The sequence below is a fragment of the Colias philodice genome, chromosome 20 (assembly GCF_061535455.1).
Source record: "Colias philodice isolate Cphi_HAF_F1 chromosome 20, ilColPhil1 Martin Lab GWU primary, whole genome shotgun sequence".
In the NCBI taxonomy this organism is placed as follows: Eukaryota; Metazoa; Arthropoda; class Insecta; order Lepidoptera; family Pieridae; genus Colias; species Colias philodice.
This window is the reverse complement of record NC_143105.1, coordinates 7,736,279-7,751,174: the sequence shown is the minus strand read 5'-3', so window position 1 is coordinate 7,751,174 and position 14,896 is coordinate 7,736,279. Positions and strand designations below refer to the sequence as shown.

The 14,896-nt window shown below is 33.1% G+C and overlaps 1 protein-coding gene across 1 annotated transcript; it reads right to left on the bottom strand.

Moving 5' to 3' along the window:
* Positions 1-5,638: 5,638 nt before the first annotated feature.
* On the bottom strand, positions 5,639-7,621 carry LOC149479564 (uncharacterized). Its single transcript, XM_089708330.1, has 2 exons — positions 7,513-7,621; positions 5,639-5,808 (listed from the first exon to the last, which is right to left on the bottom strand). The coding sequence occupies exons 1-2, from the start codon at positions 7,619-7,621 to the stop codon at positions 5,639-5,641; spliced, it is 279 nt and encodes a 92-aa protein (XP_089564456.1).
* Positions 7,622-14,896: the final 7,275 nt, after the last annotated feature.

Genomic DNA, 14,896 nt, shown 5'->3' with positions numbered 1-14,896 from the left:
CGGAGACTTCTCTCTTTTCTCAGTTCTCTTAAACCAGAAATACAGAAACTCTTCATTTTCACTCAAAGAGTATTTAAAATCTACGTCATTAGACTTTTCATACATCAACCAGAAAATACAGTTCTAACCAAATGTAGTTTTGTCTGTTGCAGTATTTCTTTTGATAAAATGAGTAGGCAGTCAATAGTTTCGAAAATGGAAAGAAGTCAGATTCATTCATTAATTTTACATCATGGCGATTGCTGGTCATTTTCATTTATCTCGGGGAACGGAGATGGTGCTGTTTCTTTTTTGAATGAATCTTTCAGTATCTGCTTAACAGGCAAGATATTATACCGTTTTTGACCTGGACAACACTGAATATAAAATAAGCTACTCTACTTCTTCTGCCAAACCGTTGATAAAATGCCATAAGCATGATGCGATTTCATCCGCACCTCTTTGAGCTATTCCTTCATACATAACATAATGGAATGTACGTTTAGTAGTAACTTTGCGGATTTTTAAATTAAAAGTCCAAAGTTTCTTTTATAAAAGGCTACAGATGCAGTTAAATTTGGAAACTGTAAACAAACAGCTTTTATCTTTTAGTTTCATAGTGAAATGTTGCCTTATGCTCCGATTTTTCTAAATCTATTCTAATCTGACACGAAAAAATGAATTTGAAGAGACAAAGAATCAAACCTTGTGCATGTAGGTATCGTTACTTGGCTTTTTAAACGTTTACCAATCTTTTAATCGATTTAAAGATTGGTAAACGTTTCTGAACACACTAAGTCTAAGAGATCTTGCATCATATGCATGTTTCTTTATAGATAATAGGCTTCAGACCTAATGTCTGAAGATTTAAATTATGTGCCAAATAACGTTATATTTAAGTAAGGGAGAAGACCTGTTAAGTTCACAAATAATTTTATTTGATTTGGTACAAATAAGTTAAGTGATAATAATAATTATTCAAGTTTGGTCTAATTATGTTAAGTGCTCTTACGTTGTAAATGACCGTTCGTTGATTGAGAATTCGTTTTACAAGTCTATGTTAAGTTATATTAATATATTTGTATCAAATAAAAATATATTTTTTTGTACTTAAGGGGTTTTGATACAACCTATTTAAGGTATTTCTACTATCAGTAGGCTCATGTGACATAGACCAAACGAAAGAGGACGTTTTTATCAGTATAGATGGCCAGAAAACAAAAAATGGCCATTTTTGCACTTACGAGGTATATACCAAACACCACAGAATTATATTAATACTAGAATAATAATAATTATATTACTAATATAACAAATTGTTAAATCAGGATAGGTCATTAAATAAATTGGAATTCTTAGTTTGGCAATCATATAGGTGAGTTTTTTTTCTCAATACGTTTTATCGGATTTCGCAGAATTAATTAACTTTGGTTTTCGAGTGTTATACAGTGAATGTTTCTAATTCGTATTCATTTATTATATTGTAAATCGTGATTTCCACTTGTTTGGTTATCAAGAGAGTAAGTAACCTATTACGGAATTCTTAGTACTGCAAAAAATAGCATTTAATAATCGACAAATCCCAATACTGAGTAATACGTGATAGCAATCTACAACAAACTTATTTTTAGGGACATTCTCAAACGTGAATAATAAATTTACTAAAACTGTAACAACAATAAAGCACCGCGACCAAGCATTTGAATTTTATTGAAGCATTAATATTACCATATTTTTATAGAAATTCTCGAAAGTGCTAATCTCAAGGCAATGACCTCGCGTTTAAACTTCCACGTTAATAAATTACAAATAGGTACATTATTATGAAGATTAACTTAAAATAAAATTAGTGTTCGGCCAGCGGTCACGAAAGCATGAAAATGTTTCATTACAAAGAACGCTGACTCAGTCGAATTTACCTTTGTTTAAACACAAAGTTAGTATGTCTGATTTTTTACGGGAAAAACGAACAACAAACACTCAATTATTTTTAAGAATAAACGCCGATAAAACCTAAAAACTATCAAACAGATAAAGACAATTAATAAAATAATATAGTAAGACTAGCTTCCGCCCACGACTTTGTACGTGCATCCCCGTTTTTCCCCGTTCCCGCAAGAATTTCGGGAAATCCTTTCTTGGCGGATGAATACGTCCTAACATCTACGTGGTTTGGGCTGTGCGTTGATAGATCACTATAATTATCAGGCACCTTTGAGTTTTATATAGACTAGGAAAATACAATATTAGTTACCTTATTCGGCCATGCTTAAAATTATAAAACATCTTTACAGTTTATTAATTTATATTATAACTCTACATAGAACATAGATATTAATCCTAATAATATGTATTATTATACGAAAGTTTGTGCTTATGGATGGATGTTACCCTTCCAAAAAAACTACTGAACGTATTTAGACGAAACTTTGCAGTAATATATTTTAGGTTATAAGATCAGAACAACATTTGTACGCCAATTTATTGGCGAATTGTGCGGACGTGAAATTTATTATAAAAACTTTGTAACAACAATTCTAACAAATAAATTTTCATTTCATTTCAACACATGAAATATAGAAATATTTTGGTCTTGGGCTAGTCTACGAGCGAAACCGCGTGGCACAGCTAGTTGAATATAGTACAGAACACCATAATTAAACGTGCAAACACCTCAGGAAAACATCCACATAGTTCTAGAGAACTGTGTCTGTGTGCTACAGGTGCTATATGACACACACAAGCGCATTGACCTATTTATTCCCCATTTTTCTGTAATTACTCACCACTGCTTTGTTGGCCCCCCACTGGGGGACTTATGCTGCTAAATACGACCACATAAAGCTTTAAGATAGGGATTTTTTTTAAATAGTGTTTTGTTGTAAATACAGTTCAAGAAGTTGATATATAATTATGTATTATGATGTCACTTGGATTGTGAAAAATTAGGTTAGTAATAACACAGTATCAATTTGAAACTTTTTATAAAACCGTATCTAAGCAGTTGATGTAACACACTTTCATCTGTGTTATTTCTTCTATAGTATATACTTCTTCTATATATTAATGTAATATTATACATTTGACACCTAGTTTACGAACACGAAATCAAATAATGAACTCCTTCATGCCCATAAAATTGAGATGAAGTTCCAACTATACGTTGTCAGTATTCAAAATAATCGTGGTGCATGAATCATCGTCACCTCTAGTACATAGGTATTACATAGGTACCTAGGATCTAGGTACCCTTGACGTGGGGAGCGCAGTCGCCTGAAAATCATCACGTCTTCATGATTGCAGAGGGCTTTTAATATTGCATTAACTATTTTGTATATAAGTCTTTGGGGGAGTTCACATTATCGCCGTAGGTTAAGTTTTAATAATGTTTTTATTTTCCTACGCTTCGATGTAACGCTGGAAAATGTAGGGGATGATGCATTTTCTTTAGCATTACATTTTATAGTAAACTAGATTTCCGCCCGCGGCTTCGTCCGCGTTTGCAAAGGAAAACCCGCATAGTTCCCGTTCCCGTGGGATTTCCGGGATAAAAACTATCCTATGTGTTTATCCAAGTTACCCTCTATATGTGTGCTAAATTTTATTGTAATCGGTTCAGTAGTTTTTACGTGAAAGAGTAACAAACATCCATACATCCATACATCCATCCATATATTAGACTAACGTAGTCATATTATACGTTTGGATAAAAATCAGTACGTTGTGGATTGGTAGTTCTGTTATTTTTATATTAGTAAAATGATGACATTATTATATTTAAGTATTTGAATAATCCTTCACATACAGAACTAAAAAATACATATTTCAATTTTCTAAATCCATTCTTACTAATAAATCAAGAGACGATTCAAAATTTTAGCCACATAGTATAAATGCCAAAATCAAAACAAAATGATAAATTATTAACCATTCAATTGAAAATTCACCTTTTGATGTACAGAAAATTGAATGTCAATACATATCTACCATACAGTGCTATTTTAATGCATTGGTGATCCTAATGCAATAATCACTCCATCAAAATTAAACTCAGTTGCTGACATACAAACAAATGGAAGTGCCTTAGGTAAAATATAGTTGCTAACATTTATCATATCTGCTATAATCTGTGTGAAGAATATCTCTTATGTTGTTTACATGATCTTTTTTTCATTAATAATGAACTTGTTTCCAAATTTTTGTTTCTTTTCTTTCATAGCTTACAGGTCCTACAGCGTAACATCCAACATCACAGGAAAAAAGATTCAGAACTTTGCGAACACCATAAGTGGACCTAAAATGAACTATAATATACCACAAATTTAGTTGTATAGTTAAAACTCAACATTAAAGAAAATAGCACTACAAAGTGGTAATTAGCCTCTCCTTTTAATTAACTACGTTGTCTACACGAACAACATGTCTGTTTCTCACATGATATAATATTTGCAAAATATACATTCAAAGCCACATCCAGCAGTTCACACGCATTCAAACGAAACCTGTCATCCCTTTGATCCGTCGCTGCATTGAAAATTTTAATCGAAGCCCTAACCACTGACGCTTGATCGCGATAACAAGCTAATTGACCATGTAGGAATATCAAAGGCTCCTGGTTGTGTAAATATTGTATAGTGGAAACTGTTCAAACGGTACGCTTTATTGGTAAATGGAGTGTTTGCCAACTGTACTAACATGCCTTTTATAGACGTTTATTTATTTACTAGCTATGCCTGTTTTACCTGCATTGATCCGCTGTTATTGGTAGCCTATAGCCTATAGTCTTCCACGATAAATGGACTATGTAGCATAGAAATAATTAAGCTATTGCATAGCTTTTATCTCGGACTGAGCGCGGCGATCGAATGTAAAAATTCCATAACGAAAAAACTGCGATGCAATGCAAGCTAGATAGCTAGCTATTTTAATAGCTTTACCGCGGCAGTCCTCGAGTGCCACACAGTGCGTTCAACAACAATTTTCAGCTTTATAGTATTAGTACAGGAATGACACATTGTACTAAATAATATATAGAAATGCCTCTTGGGTAGTCTATGTTATCAAATGTGTCTGTGTGTACCAAATGAATAGAACACAAGGCTTTGGAACGTTGTTACAATCAAAGCAGGAATAATGCTTTAAATTAGAGAATTTGTAAATGTCAAGGGCCAGCTTGTACTTATTAAGTTCTTCAAATGAGTGACTAATACCATCCAAATCCGTTCAAACGTTTTTGCTTGTTTCAGTATGAAATCTAGAGTGTTTGTGAACGCAAAAACATTGTGGAGGCGCACACGAATCGGATTATTGTTATAATTCAAACAGATGTTATGAGTTTTATGAATAAAACTACTTTTATTTTAAATCTTGTTGTTATTCATTCATTTATTTTCAAAATACGCTTACGTAACATTTTTGTGAACAATAAGTACTAACTTCATAGAATCGATTCGTAAGAGCAAACAAGTGTAGTGCAGCTAGTGAATCAATGAAAAATTTAATTTATATTGTCTTTAATTTCAATTATCATATTATATATGTACAAGCAATTAAAAATATCAATTCACAAAAAACCAAACCTAAAATTGCACAATCAACTCTTATTTTTGCACTAATGAAGATGGATTATTCATTAATATGTTTCAATTTAATTTAAAAATTAACCAAAAACATGTGTAAATTGAACAGTCACAAACACATAGGTGGTGATAAGGCTAAGGAACTTAATAGGCAATTTAATGTCAATTGAGATCAGGCGGCTGATAACGTATTCAAAGGGACGAATATCCAAAATTCGTATCGCATCTTCTGCTTTTATGCTGAGCTGACCTGAAATATAATAAACTTTATTACAGAATTTAATGAGAATCAAAAGTTCGACGACATGTTTCATCCGCTAACCCGCACTTGGCCAGCGTTATGGATTATGGCCTGTACACTCATAGGAGGCCCATGTCCCAGAGGTGGGAACGTATATGGGCTGATGATGATGATGATGAAAGTTTATTATACACGCGGCTTCGCCTGCACTAAAAAATAATATTTTTTGCAACATTTTTCATTACTGCTCTCTATTATGATCTCGTATTTTCAGATAGATTAATACCATAATTAACCATGGCTGGTTATTCATCATAATATTATAATATTATCATAATATTATGAACTTGCAAGTCAGTTCAATTCACGGCGTAAACTGACTGGGAATAAGAGGTCATAATACGGCCCCTGTCTTATTGGTGCCATGACGTTGATACCATGATATTGTTATACAAAAATGATACGTCTCTATTTCCTATCGATTTTCAAGTTAACAAATCTACCATCCTTATAATTTTAAAGCATCAGGATAAAGTTTGATAAAATATTAGCTTTTTTTTTAAAGTTTATAAAATATTACCTGAATCAACTTTATAGGCTTCAATGATAGTTAATTTTATTTTCTCCATCTCGACCCTTGATAACTCCATCATGACACACGGAAAAATAAATGTGACAATTTGATATAATGATTCGAAAACCATGTTATAATTTATCTGAAATACCAAAAAAAATTGTGATGAGTGAATAAAATACACATTTTACTGATAGTTTGCCTTTTCTTTTTTTCAAATAAATTAACTGGGTATTTTGTTGTAATTTGACATGCTACTTAGAACGCTACGCTAGAACAAGATGAAGGCCCCGGCTTCACTCGTAGTACCTAGATAACAAAATAATCATGATCTGTCTGTCTGTCTGTGTATTCTTAATACAAACAAACATCATAATATACCAAAGTATTATTAAGAGTCCATCTATTCTCTTAAATTTTAAAGTTGGACCGAAGTTCGTTTAAGGACCGAAGATGATATGCATCATAAATCATAATATAACATAGTAGGTACTTACACTCTCACTCCTCGATTTTTTGGTAGCTGTTCCGACGGTAAGCATCAACACATACAACAGGGTGTAGATGAGGTCTCGTAATAACTGTAAGGTAAAATTATATTTTTTTAAATATTCAAAAAAACAAGCTCAGAAAATACGGTCATATTCATTTATATTATTTATGTTTATAAATATTATATTATGCTTAGATAAACAGAAGAGGAAGTTAAATTATAATTGCCAGAATACTTTATTCAATACTAACTATAGCTAACTAGCTTCGCCCGCTTTGTCTAAAACATAATAAATTATATACTAAAAACTTCCTCTTGAATCACTCTATCTATTAAAAAAAAACTACATCAAAATCCGTTGCGTAGTTTTAAAGATTTAAGCATACATAGGGACATAGGGATAGAGAAAGCGACTTTGATTTAATACTAGATATGTAGTGACAAAAGAAAGTAGATTTGATTGTCGGGCCAAATATCATCAAAATTGTTAGTAGATTCTGCCTAGTTGTGAAATATTCTTTCGTCTTTGCAATGATACTTACAGAAATTTTCATGTAAAATCCCGTTGAATTCAAACAGTCCAATAAACTGATATAAACTTTGAGGCAATCTTCAATTTCAAGTATTGTTTTTGCATCATCTTTGCATGCTAAAATATTATTTGTAAACGACACGCGCAAAGCCTTCATTCTATGCCAAATCATTTCGAAAATTACAAATCTTGTGAATGCGAGTACGTGACCGCTGATTTTCATTACATACCACGTTAGTAAAGCGAATGGCACATCTTTAAGAACAATCCTTACACTCTCGGAATAACCCCAAAAAATGTAAGCTTTTTCACTCAAAAGGAAAATGAAAAACAAAATTGTTGCGATCGAGTTCTTAACCTCCAACGTCGTATCCTTCACTGCCAAGTACGTTTTTAGAAAACTGAAGAAGTATTGACTCCCATAGATAAGGGCAACAGATGTACATATCAAATAGTCAATTGAATACATCAACGAAAGAACTTTATAATATGGAATATCTTGATATATTACAGAAATATATCCTCCATATAAAACAGCGATAATGATACACATACAAAATAAACGTGCAATGACGTTCAAAGAAATCCTCTTAAAATAAAACGAATAGTAGCCACAAAGAAACTGCAAAATAAACAGCACCCTCATGTAGATAATGAAATTATTCGCCATATTAATAACAAAATCGAAACTACATGTAATTCAAAACTAAAAGACAACACAACACCAATAGTTGTCATCAAAATGTAAAATATGAGTGTTCTGAACATAATCAATACATTTTCACTAGATTGATTAATGAAACTATGACATACCTAATACCTATATTATTATTTGTTGGAAGGACACACTTTCAGAAATTCGTTCTAATGAAATATTATCAGCAGCCTACCTACTCTATTGATATCGTATTACCATTAAAAAAATTTGTAATGCATTTTCGTTTTAGTTTTCATTTTCGTATTCCCTCTCCCTCTCCCTTTCCCTCGTTTCGATTTCAAGGAAAGCACTATCTATAGAGAAGAATCGACAAGAAACTCCATCGTTGCAGAATTACAATTTAATAAATTTGCAAAATTTGTAACTGCATAGTGCATAATATAGTATTAGGGTGACAAATCAACATCGAGCTATGCTGCGCTGCACTGCGCTGTGCAGTGTTTGGTCAACTCGCTCGTTTAATATTTTAATGAGGATACAAACAAACCATGCTGTGCTGCGCTGTGTGAGGCTACGCTCTGTTTAAAAACGCAGCAGTCTCGAGCGAGGCGCGCTACCCGCCGTGCTGGGCCGCGCTGTGCCGAACTGTGCTATGTTTTTATGGAGCTCTACCATGCTGCGCTGTGTCGAGCTATGCTAGGTTTGGAGCACGCTGCGTGCCCCTCCATCGCCGCATTAAATTCATTAAAATTCTCCGTATTTTTCACGTATGGTGTGAGGTAACAAGCTACCGTGACTGGACTCTTTTAACGACAAAATAACACATAAAATATCCATATCCGCTTCTTCTTCACTTTCATCTTCATCGGATTCAACTATATCGTAATGTTTACGTTTTTTTGAAAATAGGGTCATATTTGACGAGATAAACGACTACACGAGCTGCTGATTACTTTATACTGAGCTAGATTGTTAACCTTCCTATACTCGCGCCAATTTTTGTAACACCTATACTCGCGCACGGTGTCACAGACCGATAGTGTTTACCCCTACACTATATATATTTACTAAGAAAACCGACAACTATAACAATTTTTTTAAAGTTTAGGATGTACTGAAACAAAATAGTATTGATCATACTTAGTTTTTTAATTATTTTACTGACTTATAGTCTATCACAAATCAGTCCTCGAATTTGAGATGTTTTTCTTAAGTACTAGGGAAAACTAAATTAAAAACAGAACTTCTTTTTCAAAACAAAATAAACTTCTAAGTAATAATAATAAACATATCAAAGCACATATTTATCTATGTTTGGCTTAGTTTTGAGCCTTGTCTGTCCATCTTTTCCCAAGTAAAAATCACGGGAACTTCAGATATCTCTTCATTGTCATCGTCTTGCTCGGTGTCGTATGTCTCTTCTTGTACCTCCACGTTGTCTTCCACCTCACTGTCATTTTCGTCTTCATAGCAGAACCAGAACTTGATTCTTCCAGCAACAATCTGATTTGATCATCGTTCATTTGACATGAAGTATGGCCTAAAAAATTGGTCAAAATATAATTTAGAGCAACATTCATACATATATTTTACTATACATACTTCATAAAGTATTCAAAGTCTTAAAATATATATAAATGTACAAAATATATAATATTAATACTTACACAAAAAGTTGCACCTATACTCGCGTCGGTCTCATGGACCGATTGGCGCCAAATGCTATGATACGTGAACTTCTGCCGACCACGCGACCTGCACTAAAATGAAGTTAGCCCCAAATCCGGAAACTAGCAAGGAACTCGACTTCACAGGATTTACCTGCATAAAAATAATTACGAAAATGTGTTTCGTCGGTCTCACAGACCAACGCGCGAGTATAGGAAGGTTAAAAAACGTAGCTTAAGAAACACAGCACAGCACAGCGCAGTATAGCGCAGCATCGTTTAATTGTTAAAAAAACGTAGCTTAAGAAACACAGCACAGCACAGCGCAGTACAGCGCAGCATAGCTCGATGTTGATTTGTCACCCTTATCATAATATGCCAAAGAACTGTCCTGATACAAATCCAAGGATCTAAAAATTCTAAAAATTCGTTTAGCGGTTCTTTATATATAAAAGTTGTGTAACGTATACGACTCACTTTTATATATTTACGTAGTAAGATATAAGTAGGTAATATTATCATTGTTTTGCTGTGTGTTAATGATAGCTAAAAATATTTTGTTTGTCACTCTGACGATAACGTTTAAAACAAATTAGCCGAATGATTATGAATTTTACTTACTGTATAGTGTATACCTCTGTTTACTATATCTCTTATATTTATAATATGTACAAAATATTTGTGAAGTACCAATTGTGTTAATAAGTAGAATTGCGAATCCCAGTATCCAGCCATTTTGTCATTCATCATCATTAACTTGGTCATTTTGTAAATGTTTTCATTATACAAAAACATCTGAATATTGTTCCTCATTGATTATCGCAATAGTGCTATCTACCTAACTCATAACAAAATATATGCCTAAATATCAATTTCAATTAAAATATAATAATTTTACTAGCTTTCATTACGTGGCTTCGTCGGCATGGTCAAAGAATGGCAATGTCTATTCTCATACTTGTAAGGCCATTCTCCCATTACGGTATGCACAGGCGATTCAAGTATCCTGCAAGTCTCGGAGACTAGTCGCCGCGGAATATCTCACATACATTTGTATGTAGGTACCGGTAGCGTAGTGTGCGAGCCTTCATACAAATGTGTGAGATACTCCAGCGGCGACTAGTCTCCGAGACTTGCAGGATACTTGAATCGCCTGTGCGTATCGTAATGGGAGAATGGCCAAACTATACTTCTACACAAAAATCATACTATTAAATCGCTCCGTTACCACGTGAGAGAATAAAAAATATTCAAATGGCTGGTAGATAAATAACTACTTAACTATAAAATATTTTAAATGAGGTAAGCACAAATAAAGCAAATAAACATTGTACAGTTAAAAACGAATGTAGTAAATTGTTAGTTATGAAATTCTACTAAAAATAGCCCTAAAAAGTATGATTTCGGAACACAAAGATCACTTACAAACTTTAATCTCTAGAGTGATGATATTGCAATTATTTCGACTTAAAAGTCAATCACCGCCCCCATATTCCTATAGTTGTGGCTTTAAAAGGGATTGAGTTTTAAACCTGTCGTGAGGAGAGAAGCAATTTTCGTGTTTGATTGATGCCCGTTTTGGGTATAACAGACTATAGAGTTAGCAACTTATAGACAGATAAATTAAATACTAAAAAAAATCTAGATAGGAACTTTGATACTGTTTCAACATAACTATATTATCATCCGATTCGATCAACAGTATGTTTTGTTCAACGTCACATACGTAACTAAAACTTAATCAATCGTACAAATCTGATTGTCTATTTGTTATATTATATAATTTGAGTCCTGCGTCTACCACATATAAATATTGGCCGAGTTCCAATTTATTGGGTGGAGTCATTCATTAAGAGAAAAAGAACAATCAACATTTCAAAACAAATTTTATGAATTTTGGTGTCTATACATTCCTATATCTTCAACGCAGAGTCTATTGGTTTGTCAGAGGCCATAATGGGAGAGTAAACAACTGTAACACCATTTACATGACTCCTTTGTGATTTACATGCTCTGATACGAATGGTCCCGAAATTGCTTTTGAATTTAATCGATTCGCTATTAAATTGTGCCCTAAAAAACGTACAGCGAAATTTTTTTCGATTTTAAAATTGTCTCTTTCCATTGTTATGGACTTCTTGAAAATAATTTCGGAATCATTTTTTGTAATAAATTTTTATATTTTTATAGAGCTATACCACAGATTAGAGAATAGTTACTGCTATACTAATATGCTTCCAAGGTATACTTTTTCGAAAGTGAGTCTTTAAGTTAAATAATAAGTAAAGAAACACATTGAGGTAATACACTATTGAAAACAAATATTTAAATATATTTTAATATTTTTGAAGTAAAACTTTTGTGATGACAATGATAACATCATACGCTTATGGCTTGAGTTTCCTGGTAAGATAGGAGAGAAAATTAGGAAAAAAGCTGCCCATCATATTCAAACTCTAAACATTAGTAGAACAGCAGTCCCAATTTTACGAAGATCGTCATCTGTACCAATGAATAGAAATAAGACAATATTTGCAAAGAGAAATCACTTTCCATTAGTATCTGCTTGTGCGCTTACAATACATAAGTCTCAAGGTGGTACTTTTGATCAAATCGTTTATGAATACAATAAAAGTCACAGTCAGCAGCTGTTATATGTAGCATTATCACGAGTAACTGATATAAATGGATTGTTCATTGTCTCAAACACCGATGACAACAAATTTTATCATGGAAGAAAGCGTCCAGGGGGAATAGTTGATTTACAGTGTGAATTTGAAAGACTTTCAAATTCTCGCCTAATAACACAACAGGAAGAATTATATAACCTTGTAAATGAGAGTAACATTACACTATTTTCCTTCAACTGCCAAAGTTTACGTGCTCATGTTTCTGATCTGAATGATAAAGTATTAAAAAGGTCCACATTGCTGTTATTTTCCGAAACTTGGATGAAAAATGACGAACAAATTCTTATTGAAAATTTTTATTGCGTTACCCAATACAAACGACCCAACTCAACTGCTGGTGGAGTAGCTGTATATCATTCATCTACAGATACACTGAACAATGTAACACCAATTCAAAATATTTCACCAACTATATTATCACAAATTTCCGATGAGGTTTCACAAATTGGTGACATCGCCTTGGTTCGATGTGTTAATACGAATGACCAACCTGTGATTATCGTTGTTATTTATATTTCTACAAATACTAGCCTGACAAATATCATAAAATTTATTCATCAGCAATTACTTCACTTCACAATTGAAGGTTCTCGACTTTTAAATAGTAATTATCATGAATTACCGATGATTCTAACTGGAGATTTTAATGTTAATTTTCGCTCTCAGGAATCTCAGCCGTTAATTGATTTTTTAGAAGAAAAATTTGATTTATCTATGAATACTTCTCGACTTCATTCAACAACGCGTTTCGGTACAACGATAGATGCTGTATTTTCAAGAAAAGTAGCAAATTTAGAGAGTAAAATTTATGTTTCACATTATAGTTACCACAAACCTATAATTTCGTACGTAAGAAATTATGATGACATTCAATTACCTGTTTCGAATGAATAATATTAATATAACATTTAAATAATCTTTGTAAAGCACATGAATAATAAATATAATTAAATTATAATATAATATTTATTTATTTAAGTTAATATTTAATCATTTCAGTGATATATGTCGTCAACGCCAAAGAAGTTTTACTTCAATCGCGCGTAAAGGTTACACGCACACACTTTTTTTTTTATTCTTTATCACCATTTACCTTTCGAGATAAAACTGGTACATCTTTTGACGAATTCGTTTATTCATGGAGTTTCCATATCTATCCCATCTTCCCTCAATGTATCGAATGTATTGAAAGTGTTTATCAGTATGTGCACACTTGAGACGGTTGAGAGGCGCCATCTCTTGATAATTTTGCTCTTAAACTTACTGAGAGGATTCTACCAATTATTATTATACAGGGTGTCCCAAAAAGTAGTGATGAACGGAAGCTGGGAGGTAGAGGACCAAGAGGGCTATCCGAATCACCCCCATGTGTGTTATACGATTTTTCGTACTTTCGGAGTTATGACGTTTTTTTCGATTTTTCATCTATCGCCGAGTACGATCAGATTTTTATTTATGGTGACGTGAATTATTGCGCTAGATGCTTGATTTTTTTTGTGTGCTAAGCTGAAAGATAGGCCAATTCAGTATGGTAACATTTACTATCGTTAGATCTTCGAATGGAATAAAAAAAAAGAATTAAATGCCAAGGAAGATAAAATTACCCAGTATGTTCATAACTTCAAGGGCCCATAAAAAATAAAATCACATAAAAAAGGTTTTCCATTTGGCTTTTAAAAACTTGCTCTATCGATCAGGTAGCTACCCTAAAAATTTCGTTTTATTATTCAGAAGGCTTCAATCGAAAAATTGAAATCTAAATGTGGTAAGTGCAAAATTTTTATTAACATGATGATCATTAAAACCAATAAATAGGTGGTTAATTACCAGAATTTTTTTAAAATAGCCCCGCTGTTGCTCAATGCAAGTGCGACATCACCGTAAAAAGTTGTCTTTTAAATGTCTGAATGCTCTTTTATAATTTTTAATGGTTTCTCCTGCTACTATGAATTTCCGGGTTATTTCGTTCAAATTGTGGCATTCTCTCAAGTAGCCGAGGTCTTTTTAGTGTCCCATTGAAATAAATGAATGGGGTTTAGGTCGAGGGACCGTGGAGCAGGCGTCACCGGCGCATGCGCAGGCTGCAACGACCAATCCATCTTTCAGGGTATTTTTGCCCTTTAGCCTGGCCTCCACGGTCTCCGGACATAAACCCTATTGATTTTTTTCCGTGGGGATACTACAAAGACGAGAGACTGCCACAATTTGGACGAAATAACCTGGAAATTCATAGTAGCAGAAGAAACCATTAAAAGTGATAAAAGAGCATTCAGACATTTAAAAGACAACTTTTTACGGTGATGTCGCACTTGCATTGAGCAACAGCGGGGCTATTTTAAAAAAATTCTGGTAATTAACCACCTATTTATTGGTTTTAATGATCATCATGTTAATAAAAATTTTGCACTTACCACATTTAGATTTCAATTTTTCGATTGAAGCCTTCTGAATAATAAAATGAAATTTTTAGGGTAGCTACCTGA

Bases quoted from the DNA above. Each gene is read 5' to 3' on its own strand.
- LOC149479564 (XM_089708330.1), bottom strand. From the start codon at position 7,621: ATGAAAATCAGCGGTCACGTACTCGCATTCACAAGATTTGTAATTTTC. The intron at 5,809-7,512 runs GCAAAGATGATG...ATTATATTTCAG, and splicing joins TACAAATAATATTTTAGCAT to GTCAGCTCAGCATAAAAGCA.